The 14,967-nt window shown below is 44.9% G+C and overlaps 1 protein-coding gene across 6 annotated transcripts in view; it reads left to right on the forward strand.

Moving 5' to 3' along the window:
- The window catches only part of VGLL4 (vestigial like family member 4), a 186,672-nt gene that overhangs the window by 147,491 nt on the left and 24,214 nt on the right, over positions 1–14,967 (forward strand). The window contains exon 1 of one of the 6 annotated variants that reach the window (XM_078075025.1): positions 14,334–14,407. The exons of the other annotated variants lie outside the window; for them this stretch is intronic. Within the exon in view, the coding sequence (XP_077931151.1) occupies positions 14,394–14,407 (14 nt within the window). The 5' untranslated portion in view covers positions 14,334–14,393. Of the gene's footprint in view, positions 1–14,333; positions 14,408–14,967 lie in introns of those variants that run through there. 6 annotated transcript variants of the gene reach the window in all.

Below are 14,967 nucleotides of genomic sequence, written 5' to 3' on the forward strand. Positions count from 1 at the left end.
AGATACTTTCCAATAGAGAGGAGGAGAGATTGAGCGTCTCTGAGCCAGAGTAGGAAGCTACAGACAATGACTAAATTTCATCTGACTTAATTCAGGGAGGAGGAGGACAAAGAAGAGAGGTGTCCTTAAGTGATTTCTCCAGAACTTGGAAATTGAGAATTCCTGGACTCTTATTCCAACCCTGTATAGCCTGGGTCCTTTGAACTCTTCATTAACTTTCTTGTTGAAATGGTGACTCAGAGAAGTATTTTTTTGTTTGTTTCTTAAGAAAAGTGTTAAGCGCATGAATGTTTTATTTAGAAATTGAAAGATACCATGTCTCTGAGAAAGAAAGTGGATTAAGTAAGGTATGGAGGCGTGGGTGTTGGGATTCCTCTCCTGGAAATGTCAATAAGTAATTTTTTTCTATGACGCTCGTATTCAAGTGTGATCTGCTAAGGAAGAGCTCTCTTTTCCTCTATCCATGACCCATATGGACTCATGGATTGCTATTTTATAGCTGTCCCTAATTTGGTGAATAAGAGCACTTTCAGCTGGTTCCTGTGTCCTTGTTATGTGCCTTTTTTTTCTTAAAGCACTTCTTACTTTCTGGCAAACATAATCCTCCTCTTGTAACCTACCTGTGCCAGCCATGGAATCAACCATTTCTCCAGGGACCCTTGTTCCTTTTAGTGGCGAATGGGATTTAGAAGCCAAAATCTGGGTGCTAAGTATTTTTATGGTGTCGTTGCCTTTAGATTTGAGTTGTCTAATATCATAGACCACTTGCTACGTGTGGCAGTTAAATAAAATTTAGAATTCAGTTCTTCTGTTGTACTAGGCACATTTCATACTCAGCAGACACATTGCGAGCTCAGCAGCCACACGTGGCTAGTGGCTACCATACTGTACGGCACAGACACAGAATGTTTCTACCATCACAGAAAGTTCTGTTGAACAGCACTCTTTGCTAAGAAATCATGAGTTCATATTAATACTCCCAATTCTAACCCAATTCCACAGAATTCTTCCTCACCATCCCCCACTCCATATTTGCATCTCCCTGCTTCCCAGCAGTACATTTACTTTATCGTTCACGCCTATAGTTCATATAAAATACTTTTAGAATTGCTGTGCCCATACCACTTTGAAAAACAAACCTACCAGAAAGAGTTCAAGATTTGCTGGCAGTTCTTTTTTTGTTCCGTGCTGAGTGTATAACAAAGTACTGGTAACTTTGTAGTCCGCTGCTTCCCCTGTCCCCACTTCAGTGTTGTGTTAACAAGAATGTATAGTTGGGTTCATTCATGTATCTTTGCATTCAGTGGTAGATTTTTTTCCATCTTTGTTGATTTCACTTTATTTTTTGAATATATAAAACATTAACATGCTTCTAAAAGTCAAGACTATATTAAAAAGTACTTGGAAGAGTGAGGAGTGTTACTCCCTCCCCTCTGTCCTTCTTTCCTTTTGCTCCTTCCTCTGGTAGGCTGTGATCCTTCTTGTGTTTCTTTTTGTGAAAGTAAGCAGATACATGAGTGGTTTCTCAATTTACTGTCTTTTTCTTAACACCCTTTATATGTTCATTTGAGTTCTGGGGTTTCCATTCAACCATATACCGTAGAAATCTCTTCATGCCACTTCCTCCTCCTTGTTTCCAACTGCATAGCGTTCCACGGCATGCATGTGCCAGAGTTCAGTTAACCAATCCCCTCTGTCTGGACATTTAGGTAATTTCCAGCATTTTACAATCCTGATAATGCTGCAGTAGATAAACTTGTGCATGTGTAATATCTTGTGTATTTGCAGTACTGTAAAAACTCTCGAAGGCAGACAATTGATGGAGCAAAACAACAGGCTAAATTCATACTGGTTTTGTGACCTAGTTTGGGCTGCTTGGCTGAGAGTTCTGTGCTGAAGAGTACAGTCTAAGATGACTTTTGGAAATGAAGCTGTTTTCAACTTCGTGTGTGAAGGTATGTGTAGGGTTTGTGTGTGTTGAAGGTTTGCCATTGAACTGCTGAGTCAGTCACCTCTGAAAGGGAGGGAACAATTATTGAGTGCTAACTGTATGCTCATGCTATGCTAGACACTTTAAAGATACTGTCTTACTTGACCCTCACAATAAATGTGACCCTTTAAGACATGTGTGTGTGTGTGTGTGTAAGTAAGTAAGAGCTCTGTTACTTACAGAAGCAGAAATTGAGGCTCCGAGAGGATCATGTGTCCAAAGCAGTGCAGCTGGGATTAGCCCTGTTGTGTGTGACACCAAAACCAAAGATCATTTGCCAGAGCTGTATTTTGCTCAAGGCAGGATCCCATGCGTCTTAAATATGGATATCATATATTTATGACACTTCACCAATCCAATGTCCAGTACGTGGTAGGGACTAAATAATTTCTATGTTGAATTGAATTAGACCCACTTTCAAGAGACCGTGCCCCTCTTCCCTCTGGGGGAGGCGTCCTCTTCTGATCAGTGCTGTACAGTTGCAAAGTAGCTGCCCCTGGCCTGGGATGGGGCAAACCCGTAAGCTCACACTGGGATCAAAGCCATGGTCACTAGGCTTGTGCTCTCACCAGCTGAGTTTGCCACGACCGAGTTAGCAATCCCCACTGAATGGGGAAGGGCTAGTGAAAGAAAACAGTGCCTCTCCTCACGGGTGGCGCTCCTTTGAAATCCTGTCCTGGTGTGAAATGTGTCCAGTGCTGTTGTCTTTGCTTCTGTGGCCATTCTTTTGAAGTCTTTTCTCAAGCCCAGTGTAGCCAGTTCTGCTTTCTCCTTGAGTGCATATGCAGCTTCTGGGCTCCTCTGTTTCCTCTGCTCCTCCTTTTCCTCCTTCTTTGGTCTTTGCTTTCTCCTCCCCTCCACTTCCTATTCTTACTCCTTCCCCTGTGCCCCCCCCCCACTCCCTTGGCCCTAGTTGTTTCACTTTTCCCTCCATAAGCATGAATAGAAAAGAGAGAGAAACAGACAAACTCAAAAACAGTCATTCTTTCCGCTTGACAGAAAGGTTAGAGGCGGCCTTTGAAATTAAGTGCTGAAATTAAGGAAACTCATTAAAAAACAAAACAACTTACTGCTTACTGGCTAAAATGGGTTTTGGGGTTTTCCTCTGGATTTTGTTTGTATTTTGATTGTATAAATGGCACCTCAAATGTTCTGGAGTATCTATAGTTTGTGGTGCCAAGATGCTTGGCAGCAGCATCACACTCCCTTTGGTGACTCTGTGTTTCTTGTATCTCTTTATTTATTTATTTTTTAAGATTTTTTTATTAATTTATTTGACAGAGACAGAGATAGCAAGAGCAGGAACACAAGCAGCGGGAGTGGGAGAGGGAGAGCAGGCTTCCCGTGGAGCAGGGAGCCCGATGTGGGACTCCATCCCAGGACTCTGGGAACATGACCTGAGCCGAAGGCAGCCGCTTAACGACTGAGCCACCCAGGTGCCCTTCTTGTATCTCTTTAGTATCTTTAGTTTGGATACATATGGACACGCTTTACCAGGAGACTATTCCACAAACTCCATGAAAGTGAAGAGGGCAATTCCTCATTTCACATTAAAACTAGACCCAGAGGAAATTGAAGAGTTGGGGTTATTTTGGTACCTTGACCCTACTGGCAACTGGGGCTTTGTAAGGTAAACAGTAGTACGTATTTATAGACAGAGCATGTTGCAGTCCACATAAGCCTTAGAGAGAGGCACACTTCCATCACCGAGAATGGTGACAGCTCAGGATCTGCAGCAGCCACAGAATCCCGAGAGCCTTTGCATCGGGGCTTATTAATAACAGTGATGATTGATTATTATGTACCAAGCACTGTGCTGAGTACCTCATGGGCATGATCTCATCCCATCCTCACATCCCCGAGATGTGCATACTGTGATTATCCCTCATTTACAGATGGTAAAACTGAAGCCCAGAGAGGTTCTGTACTTGGTCAAGGTCACACAGCTAGCTAGTAGGTCACGGGGCCAGGAATCAAAACCTAGCCTGCCTGATCCCAGAGCCAGTGCTCTTGGCAAGCACGTTATGTTTACATTAATAGCACAGGTATCCAGCCGCTATGAATCATTTGATACAGGACCTTAACACCTCTTAGTTTTGGACGATCTTCTATTTAGGCACTCTCAAAACGCTACTGATGTTGCTTTGGAGATGAGAGGTGGAGACTTCATTTTAGCAGTAACCAGGGTGGGGGCATAAAGTGATGAAGAGCTGTCAGTAATAAGAACGCTCTTTAAGCAAACCCTCCCAGAGTCCCTTCAGAGATGGCTAAAGAAGAGCTGCCATTTAGCTTCCCTGGAAGAGGCTTGAAATGGTGTGTCTCTGCAGGCAAGAGCCCTACAGGAACAGACAGGCATGTGTGTGTGTCTGTTTGTTCGTTTATGCCCAGGAAAGTGCTCTTTAAAGTGTTTTAATTCTTGGGGGCGCCTGGGTGGCTCAGTCGGTTAAGCGTCTGCCTTCGGTTCCGGTTATAATCTTGGGGTCCTGGGATTGAGCCCCTCATCGGGCTCTCTGCTCAGTGAGGAGTCTGCTTCTCCCTCTGCCCCCCCGACTTGTGTTCTCTCTCGCTCACTCTGCTCTCTCTCAAATAAATAAAAAATCTTTTTTAAAAAATTGTTTTAATTCTTGTTTAAAAGTTCTAACCCAATTTTAAGTTAGTGGCACAGGCCGATAGTAGTAACCTTACTCTGACAGATGCACACTGGAGCAGTTTAAAATTTGGTTTAAGTATATAGAGACACATTTTTTTTTTCCTTTCCAGATTTCATAAATCAGATGTTCTTGAAATAGAATCCCTCAAACTATGTGCTCTCTCTTCTCTCCCCCATCCTTCTGGGCATCATCCAAACTTGGGACATTTTAGCCTTGAAATTCTGTATTTTTCTGTACTTCTACACACAATCTTCTGGGTACCCCCAAAAGTGTTCTGGGGGATTCAGGAGGATATTTTATAGTCTTAATTTTAGTTATCCTAAATAACTCAGAAACTGAGATAATGTTAAATTAGGATTTTTAAAAAATCTCTCCCCTCCATGTACAGCAAATATGTGTATTTACTTAAAAAAAAAAAAAAAAAGGTAAATGAGAAGGGAGCCTGGGTCTTTAATAATGTTTTGCGTTTGGGAAGTATAATCTACGGAGGGGTTAGTGTGAGACTGTGGCCCTAACATGGCCATCGGCAGTGCGGACCGGCCTCCACAGGGATGGACGCGACGCTGCTCTTCTGTGGCGACTTCTGCTCCCCTGTGACGTTAAAGGCGAGTCTGTGTGTTCCATGCAAGTGTTTGCTAATGAAGTGTGGTACCTTTAAATAAAGGTCACAGGCCTGACCTGTGTTGTGTGGGTTGCTTGTTTGTCAGGCTGGAGGCATTTTCTCATTTTCACAGTTCAGCCGAAAACAAAGACCTCCTTATCCGAGCAGGGAGCTGTGCTCCTAAGAGCTGACATCAGCCTTTTCCCAGCAGGCATCACTTCTGCCTTAAGAGTCTTTGCAGAAAGCTGGAAAGGGAGATATGCATCCTGCTACTGGTATTTTTCTGGCCCAATAACACACAGAGTAAAGAAATGCCAGGAGTGCCAGGAGTCAAAGGAGCAGAATCCACAGGACTGTCATCGTTTGTCGGGTCTGCTCTGGGGACCTCTGCGGGGCTTATCTTTGTCGCCAAGTACATAAAAGTGGGACAAAAACCTTGAAAACGGAGGACTTCTTTTTTCCTAGAGAGGAATTAAAGAACATTCGGGATATATCAGAAAACTTCCATTAGCATGTATAAAGTCACTTTTTAAAATGGCACGTTAAAATTGAAAAAAAGGACTGTTTTTATTTACAGAGTAAGAGGCATTTGTTCAAAAGTTGAGGAACTGAAACAACACAGCATTTGGCTGTTTCTCCCTCCTACCCTGGTCTCTGGGCTCTGAAGCTGTTTTTGGAGTGCTTTTGTCTTGAAGAGGCTTCTGCCCAGGAACACAATGGCAACTATTTTTACATATAGTTTGAGGATTAATCTTGAGGTGGCTTTATGGCTGTTGCAATACAAAGCCAGTCTGTCCTGCAAGTGTAGAAAGTGCTGCCACTTGAGTAGATCGGACCAAGGACCAGGAAGAGGAATGCTAAGAAACATTGCCTGTGTGTGAGTGCTGATGGTTCTTTTATTTTCCTCTAGGATCTTGCTTGTAAATCCATCATTTGCCTGTGCTACATGCACCTGGAACATGGCGAGGTGGTTTACAAGCCCAGTGTTCTGTGTCTGGCGTAGTTTTTATTTGATAAGTGCCAGTGCCCAGTCTCTATCTTCTTTGCTAAATCCCTGGGTAAACCAACCCTCCCCACCCCCGCCTCCATTTTGAAATTTCTTCACAAATTGCCTCCAAAGCATAATTAGAGAACTTAATGTTGCAGAAGTGTTTTAGTCTGGCAGTAGCTAGAAACCTTGCCAGACAAGAGATCTGAATTCTCGATCCAAGCCTTCATAGCCCCGACAGAGGCAGAATGTACTGCAGAATAGAAGGAAACTGATATGGGGCGCCTGGGTGGCTCAGTTGGTTGGGCGTTGGACTCTTGGTTTCGGCTCAGGTCATGATCTCAGGTGCGTGAGGTCGAGCCTCTGTGCTCAGTGGGGAGTCTGCTGGCGATTCCCTCTGCCCTCCCACCCCCCCACACCACATACTCTTTCTCTCTCTCAAATAAATCTCAAAAAAAAAAAAAAAGAAGGAAACCAACTTCACTACTGTGCTCTCCTCAAAATTATCCTTCCTCTTGCCTTCCCTTCCTTGAAGAAATCTAAGAAGCACAACTAATGGATCCACATAGAAACCAGCTCCAGAAACTGGGTGAAGGTCAAGTAGAAGAAACAAACCAGCTCTCACTAGGTCAGGTCACTGTAGAAGCAAGTCTGAGAACTGAAACCTCTTTGCTTCCCTAAATTTGTCTCTGGCACTGAACTCATCAAGGAATGGTTGTGGGGTTTTCTAACTCATCAGGAGTAATTTCCTCAGCTGCATGTGGCCACTGAAGTCCCACGCCTCATGGATTCAAGGCACCATTGCCCGTAGATTGTCTCAGAACACTGTTGCCTGCAGATGCTGTAAGGAAAAAAGTGTTCCCTGGCCTAAGTTTGGGAAGTACCTAACCGGCTCGTGCAGTCTGCTCATGTATGGTAGCGCATAGCAGGCATTGAGAAGTCCGATGTATGGAAACACTGTTTAGCCCAGGGCTGGTCGTGTGAGTAGCCATGGAATCTTCATCCCTTTTTCATAAGACCTGCCGGAAATATTCCGGGGAGCACACTTGCCTAACAAAATGAGCATTTTGTTTGGTTTCAGAATTTTATTATAAACTTTCCGATTCACAAAGGTCTGGTGCTGCCGTACTGACGTAGCAGCTGTTGCAATGAAATGATTGTGTGGTTCCCGGATTGGGGACTCCTGGGTGCCATCTTCCATGTCTGGGGCTCTTGGGAAACTTCTGTGAGTCCAGAGAAGTTGAGGAAGGCTGAGGTCCTATCCTCACTTGACGTTACGACTCTCATCTTCCATCCTTAGCTCTTTCCCCCTCTCTGAGCTCTTTCTAGAGAGCATATTATCTCTACTTCCATATCCACTTCCCAGTCCAGTACTGTCGTCATCTCTGCCAACAATTTTATATATTTTAAAAGATTTACTTATTTATTTTAGAGAGAAAGTGAGCAAGCGAGCCTGAGCCGGGGGAGGGGCAGAGGGAGAAGGAGAGAAGCATACTTTCCATTGAGCCTGATGTGGGGCTCAGTCTCAGGACCCTGAGATCATGACCTGAGCTGAAATCAAGAGTCGGACGCTTAACTGACTCAGTTACCCAGGTGCCCCTCTGCCAACAATTTTAATGAAACTTATCTCCCTCATTCACTGGTGACCTACTCATCACCAGATCTAGAAGGAAACCTGCAATTCCTTATCTTATTACACTTCCTCTTCCTTGTAAGTCTCTTCCCCCTTGGTTTCCATGGCCCCTTTCTTGCTTTCTTTGGTTCCCCTCCTACTTCTGTGTCCACTCCACTCAGGATCTTTCAAAGACTTGGCATTATTGCCATTCTGCAGAGCTCTGTCCTTGTCACTGTACAGACACTTCTGAGGAAGCCACATGCCAACTCATGGCTTGGATTACCACTCCAGGTGGAGGATTCCCAAATCTTCGTGTCTAGCCAAGTCCTACCCTTCATACCCGTAGAGCCGTCTGCCTTTGAGATACTGTATGTGCTCCTCGGGTCAGTGCTGCTTTGCTGGAATTGATTTTAGTAGCTCCTTTCTTCTTCTTCCAGTCTGTCCGCCATCTTTATGATGGGGTAGCTGTCTTTCCACTCGTCCTTGAAGTCACCTTCTCCCTCCTCCCACTTTATCCCCCATATCGAACCCATTGGCATGCCCTGCTAAATATTGTCCATGTCGGTACTGGCCCTGGCCATAGTTTAGACCCCCATTCCATGACAGTGCCTTCTTTACTGGTCTCGGCACTTCAGAAGGTTTCTGAAGTCTTACTCTCTTCCTCCAGTCTTCCATGGCTCCCAGTCAGCTCCAGGAGACACCACACAGACCTCTGTTTGCAGGAGCTTCTGCCCATGTGCTCCCACTTGCTGAAGTGAACCCATGTGCCTTCACCCCTTCCTGATACACTTTTCTCACCTCCTTCTCTTGGCAAATGGTGATTCCTTCTGCTTTGAGATGAACACATCTTTGTATAAAATATAACACTTTGCTGTAATTGTGTGTCCATCTGTCTGTCCCTCTCCCCAGACTGCAGGTCCTTGCAGGGCAGGAGCTGAGTCTTACTCATGTCTGTCCCACTAACACACAGCACCATGCCCAACACCTGGTAGGTGCTAAGTAAGTGTTTGATTGAAAAACAAGTCACTATGAGAGTACTGTCGGAACTCTCTTCCCTTTGGGAAAGATTTTTAAGAATTGCTTTCAGATATGTAATAAACCCCGTGTGGCACCACTTACTGTGCTTCCGTGCTTTCCTTGGAGCCTTGATGTTTAGTTCAGGGAGCATGCTGGAACAGAGAGAACCCCACCATCACTACCTCCACTGCCTTCCTTTCCCTGTCTGTCCCTTGCTCCCCCAAGACGGGAAAACGCAAACCCCTAGTACCTGGGCAAATGCACAGTTTACAATCTGAATCACTAGCCCTGCTTGTGATGCTTGTTTTGGATCAAATGATCTTTTCCTGATGTTGATGCTGAGTAATAAGCCTTCAGAGTTTATTGTATGAATGAAATGTGTTTTTTTCCCACTGCTCTATTTATATTTCTTCTTATGCATCGTGCTCTGATGCCAGTGTGTACATGATGTAAGGTATACGGAAACGAGAAGTTCACTCCAGCTGGGCGCACCTCACAGTTCAGAAGGATGGCCAGACATTTCTTCAGCGGGTGGAAATCAACTCAAAGAGTAGATTTGTTCCTACTAGAAAAGCAAACAAATATGTGCCCAAGTGTTTACTACTTTTGGTGTTTTTTCAAATCTACCTGAAAAGAAACTCCTCAAAGCCAAAGTGTTTATTGGCTATTCTAACAGGTTCGTTGTGTTTGTTTTATTTGTGTGTGATAGCTTCGGGCTGGCATCACTAACAGCCCTAGTTCCCTGTGTGTTGGTTTTGAACGATCCTGCATCATTTTGCGGTAGGCGTTTAGCTTTAGAGCAAGTTAGAGCAGCTGATGGAAGCAGCACTGTCTAGGAGCTAAGGGTGAAACATGGATAAAGCTGGGGAAAGGAGACCTCGTTGAAAGAGGCTGATGGCTGCACAGTGCCGTAGTCAGCAGGTAATCTTGAGAGCTTATTTGAAGGACATGGCAAAGTTTACTGGGGCGGGGGGGAGTTGGTTCTGGCTCCTTTTTGACAACAAGATAAAATCCAAGTTCTTTAGGGTGACTTTCAGGGATTTTGGTGATCTGTCCCAAACTCCCTTTTCCCACTTACTTCTGTAGATGGCCTTCTTGGACTGTCGATCATTGAACTCTTCCTTAACTGTGGTTAAAATTTAAAAGAATTTATTTAAATTCCTGCTATTTTATACCTTTAGACAAGCTACACAGCGTGGGAAGCAGCTCTTTGACAATTCAGGGCGGTCAGTTTGGATTGTCCAACCTGCCTCACGATTTCCATTTTGGGGCTAATATTTGAAACTAACATTTTCATTGTCCATAGCATCTTAATGTGTATGGCATGACCTCTCCATCACCCTGTTCCTCCCCATATCCCTGTGTCAGCTCTTCTATAAGACTGTGTCACATCCCACTTCGCCTACACTTGGTTAGATCATTCTAGACGTACCATCCAAATTTGGTGATAATCTGACCTGTCATCCTTCTCTCCCTCTACCATCCCCTGCCCCAATTTTTTATTTTGGAAAAAGTTCAGATCTACAGAAACATTGAACAACTAGTTCAATGAGTACCCATCACTTAGCTTCACCAGTTTTTAATATTTTGCCAAATTTGTTTTCCCTTGTATCTATGTTTTAACAATGATATGATCTAATATACTAATATATTCACATTCAGTAATGTTCTTTATAGATGTTTTCTCTTTAATTGGGGATTCAGTTACACAACATACTTTGCATTTGATTTAGAATAGATTTTTCCCATTTTGTGGGGGTGGATGGTGATGGCATTCTGGTGGCTAAAGGAAAGGGGACCTGGACAGGGACAAGTGCCAGTGCCCTGTGAGGTCTCCCTTGGGATACCAATGGGACCCCTGGCAGGGAGTTGGTTTGTCTGTGAACCTTGGGAAGGGTGGCATTGTACATGATACATAAAGGCAGTATTCAGGCTATGTTTGTGGTTGTTATGTGGTGGGAAGTGAGAGCTCAATCTGGGGACGAGGGAAAGAGAGAGAAGTCATGGTGAGGAGGAGGCAAAGGATCTGGAACACAAGACAGCTGAGATTTATGGAACAAATTAAAAATTTTCATGCCTGCTCTAAGATAGCTTAACTCACCTTTTCATAGATTTTTTTTTTTTTTAAAGATTTTATTTATTTATTTGACAGAGAGAGAGACTGTGAGAAAGGGAATGCGAGCAGGGGGAGTGGGAGAGGGAGAAGCAGGCTCCCCGCTCAGCAGGGAGCCCGATGCAGGGCTCCATCCCAGGACCCTGGGACCATGACCTGAGCCGAAGGCAGATGCCTAACGACTGAGCCACCCAGGCGCCCCATCCTTTTCATAGATTTTTATTACTAATGCCCCAAAGGCTCATTTCTATTTCTAGCCTGTAATTCCAACAGTTTTACTTAAAACAAAACAAAAAACAACAGTACCTTCACTTATTCCTGGCAAAGATGGAATATTCTCTGCTCCTTTTCTTCCCAAACCTACAAAACTCAAACAAAACCTCAGTAGATGCTTTCCTATAAGATCCCCAATTTCTTACTGAGAAAGAATTCATTTGAAGCTCAGGTGAAGTCTTTTGACTGAAAACTGGTGCCTTGGGGAGTGGTGGGGTGAGGTGGGGGTGGGGGGGCGTGTCTTCTAATTTTCGGCAGCATGTGTGGTGTCTAATAAAAACAGTCTCAGAATTTTTAACACTTGATGTCAGTAACTCTTCAATGGCGCTGAGATTGGGTTCGGGTATATGTGTAGGACCTGGGAAGGGGACTGAGTGCTAATACCTGGAGCTGTTGGCCATGGCGCCTCCCAGCCAAGCGTCTTGCCGCGGTGCTGGGAGAGGGCAGGCGCCCTCCAGGCTTGGCAGCAGCCGTGGACGGCTCATAGGAGTATGGCGCTCCCTCTACCTCCTGCTGCTGAGGTCATGGGGCTGCCTCATTTTTGTCCTTTTCCAGGATTGGTTGTTTGACTCTTCTTTCATTTCCAAGAAGTGTAGCACAGTATCTTTCCAGTAAATTCCCCCCTTTTTTTCCTTCAACTAGCTAGCCTTGTTTTATGTTGCTTGTCACCAAAAGAACTTGTTGACAAATGCAGATATTATTTGGGTTGTTTGCAGTGTTTCACTGTTATTTGCAAAACTTCTGGGATGATGTGTGTATATCCATCCTTGTTCGTATGTCATATTTCCCATTTTTCTAGAAGTGGGATTTCTGGGTCTGAGGGCAGCTTCTGCCCACTTGGTCTCTGGTAGGCCCTCTGATTTACATTCCCACTAGTAACTGTATGCATGTGCCTGTCTCCCTGCATCATCACAAAGTGACTATTACCATGTATTTGATTTTTGCAAGATTCATAGGGGAATCATTGGAGTAACTTGCCTTTTTTTCCATCTCTGCTACTAGGGAACTTGAATGATCTTTTTACATGCTTATTGGCCATTTGGATTTCTTCTTCTTTTTTTTTTTTTTTTAAAGATTTTATTTATTTATTCATGAGAGACAGAGAGAGAGAGAGAGAGAGGCAGAGGGAGAAGCAGACTCCCAAGGAGCAGGGAGCCCGATGTGGGACTCGATCCCAGGACCCTGAGATCATGACCTGAGCCGAAGGCAGACGCTTAACCATCTGAGCCACCCAGGCGCCCTTGGATTTCTTCTTTTTGACTTTGTATCTTTCACTCTCTCTCTCTTTTTTAAGTAGGGCATTCATCTTCTTTCTCTTACTGTGTTACAACTCTTCATGTCAAGGATCCTTCATCAGATGTGTAGGAAAATAACTGTTTTCCTAGTTTGCCATTTGCTTTTCAGCATTACTGTTTTTTTGAAATACAGATTTTTAAAAAAAATTTGGAAGTGGTTGAATCATTCAATCTTTTCTTTAATGGAAGAGTCTTCTAAAGTGTCCTAGGAGGGACTGAAATGTGTTGGTGAGTACCTTGTAACACATCTGCTGTGTTTTGATGGTAGGATGATTGTCTCTACTTAATACATGTTTGCTGTGGGATGGAGAAGAGCCTGTTGTTTGTGTATTACTTCATTAGTTCATTTTATCCAGCATTTCCCAAGTGCCTCTTTGTTGGTGGCGTGGGGGATGTGGGTGTGCAGGGACGGAGTCGGTCCTGGTTAGGGGAGGGGACTTGGCTGCGCCTGGGGATGCGCAGGACAGAGCCCTGTGAGGAGCGGTCATCGCCTGCCTTTCCTGACTTGTCTGCTTTCTCCTTCCCTTCCCCTCAAGGACATTTTCCACTATCGCTGAGCACTGTGCGTGGCCAGAGTGCTTTTGGTATTTGTTTTAATAGCCTCTTATTGGGTACCATAAGTAAGCTCTGAAATCAAAAGTTTAGATTCTGTTTTTATTTAACCATTTTACCAGATGTTTCCTGTGGTTTGACAGATGTACCATTTACTCGAAAGTTACACTCCTGAGATTCTGAATGTTATGGACACTGTTGCTATAGACAATGATTCTGTCAGGGCAGGATTTGGAAGACAACTTTCGAATCATTTTTGGGTTGAAGAAGTGTTTTTCCCTAGAACAGAAATGCTTATCTTCATAATCCACTTTTGCCTTCTCTGTTAGCATTCTGATCTGTGGTTTATGAATGACCACAGCCTATTGATGAGAGTTTATTCCAGTCAACACCATTGTGCCTCGGGGGGGATTCCCATTCTGAAAGCCATTCGGGTACATGCAGGTTTTGTTTGCAAAACTCACCTGGGTCGGGGGAAAAAACTCAGGTGGTGGGCAGGAGAAGATTTAGATTGGGTTGAAAATCTGGCTTGATGCCCTGCCTTGATGGGCCCCTTGACGCTGGGGTGCGGTTGCCTGAGAAAGCTGCAGACGTGGCAGTTTTTGCACCCACCGAAAGCCCGTCAAGACAAAGCAAGGACTGTGGTGGTCCCTTTGCCTTCCCGGTGCCCACAGCCCGCAGTTCTCTGCAGACCGAGTCCTAATAGAAAAGAGCCTCTCATCCAGGATTCTGCTGGTGGGAGGAAAGCAGAGGAAGTCGCTTCCTACAAGACAAGTGAGACTAGTTGGGGCTGCAGTGGAGGAAAAGCGAGGATTTTTGACATTCCTTCAGTGAGGGGCCAGATGCGAGGGTGCCGTGGCTCCGTCAGAGCTGGCTCCCTTCTCCAGCAACCTTCCTCTCCTGTGTTTTGTTTAGCCTTATTTAGAGTTTTATAAAAAAGCCTTATGTTATGGAAGACAGAGAAACAAAGAAAGAGGAAATCGCATGCTGTAATTCTGACAGCAGATCTATGTGCGCACAAAATGGAACTGTAATGATGCATGTAACATTTTGGCAAGACACGTGTGTAAATAAACCCTCCCAGGAGTTACCAATCTATCCCAGGACCCGCAGGAAACTTTGCTTGCAGCGTGGGGGCGGGCAGGCCCCCTTACCTTGCAGCTCTCCTCGCCGACGGGGACTCTTATTCTGACAGGCGTTCTGCCTACCCACTTTTGTGCCTGGGCCTGCTTGCCAAGTTTGTGAGGCCCAAGGCTTTCTTGTGGGAGGACGCTGGGCTGTCTTCATGCTCTTTGGCAATGATTAAAGTGAGGTTAGTACCAAAAACCCTTTCATTTTATTCCCTTATCCTTGCTTTTTCAAACCAGATGGCAACCCTGTATTTTCAGCTGTAATTAATTTAAACTATGAGGCAGCGAGTACTGGGAGAGGTAGAGTTGACTCTGCTCAGAAGGGACAGCAGTGGTGTTCCTGCCCAGCCCTCTCCCCTCACCAGATGGCACAGTGTCCCAATCAGAGCCATGTCCCCCCCACCGCGCTGCTCCGGAGAGGGGCCTGGCCGCAGGGAGAGGGCTGTCCACGGGGCTGCTGTGCTGGCCCCCGATGACACGTGTGAGCTGGAAGGGTTAACGCACACTCGTAATTGTGGCCTTAGTGGACTGGAAGTAACCGGGCTCCAGGTGATGGCTGACATGTTCTTGCCAGGCCGGGTTATCATGTGACCGCCTAAAGACAATGGCGCATAGTTTGAGTGGCTGCTGATTCAGGGAGTACTGGGTGCTTTTTCTTCCTACTCATTTCAGCTGCCAGGATCGCCTCCAAAAGGGGGTATGTTTTAGGTTTAACATTTATTCTTAAAGAAAATTACAAGGG

The sequence above is a fragment of the Halichoerus grypus genome, chromosome 1 (genome assembly GCF_964656455.1).
Source record: "Halichoerus grypus chromosome 1, mHalGry1.hap1.1, whole genome shotgun sequence".
NCBI lineage: Eukaryota > Metazoa > Chordata > Mammalia > Carnivora > Phocidae > Halichoerus > Halichoerus grypus.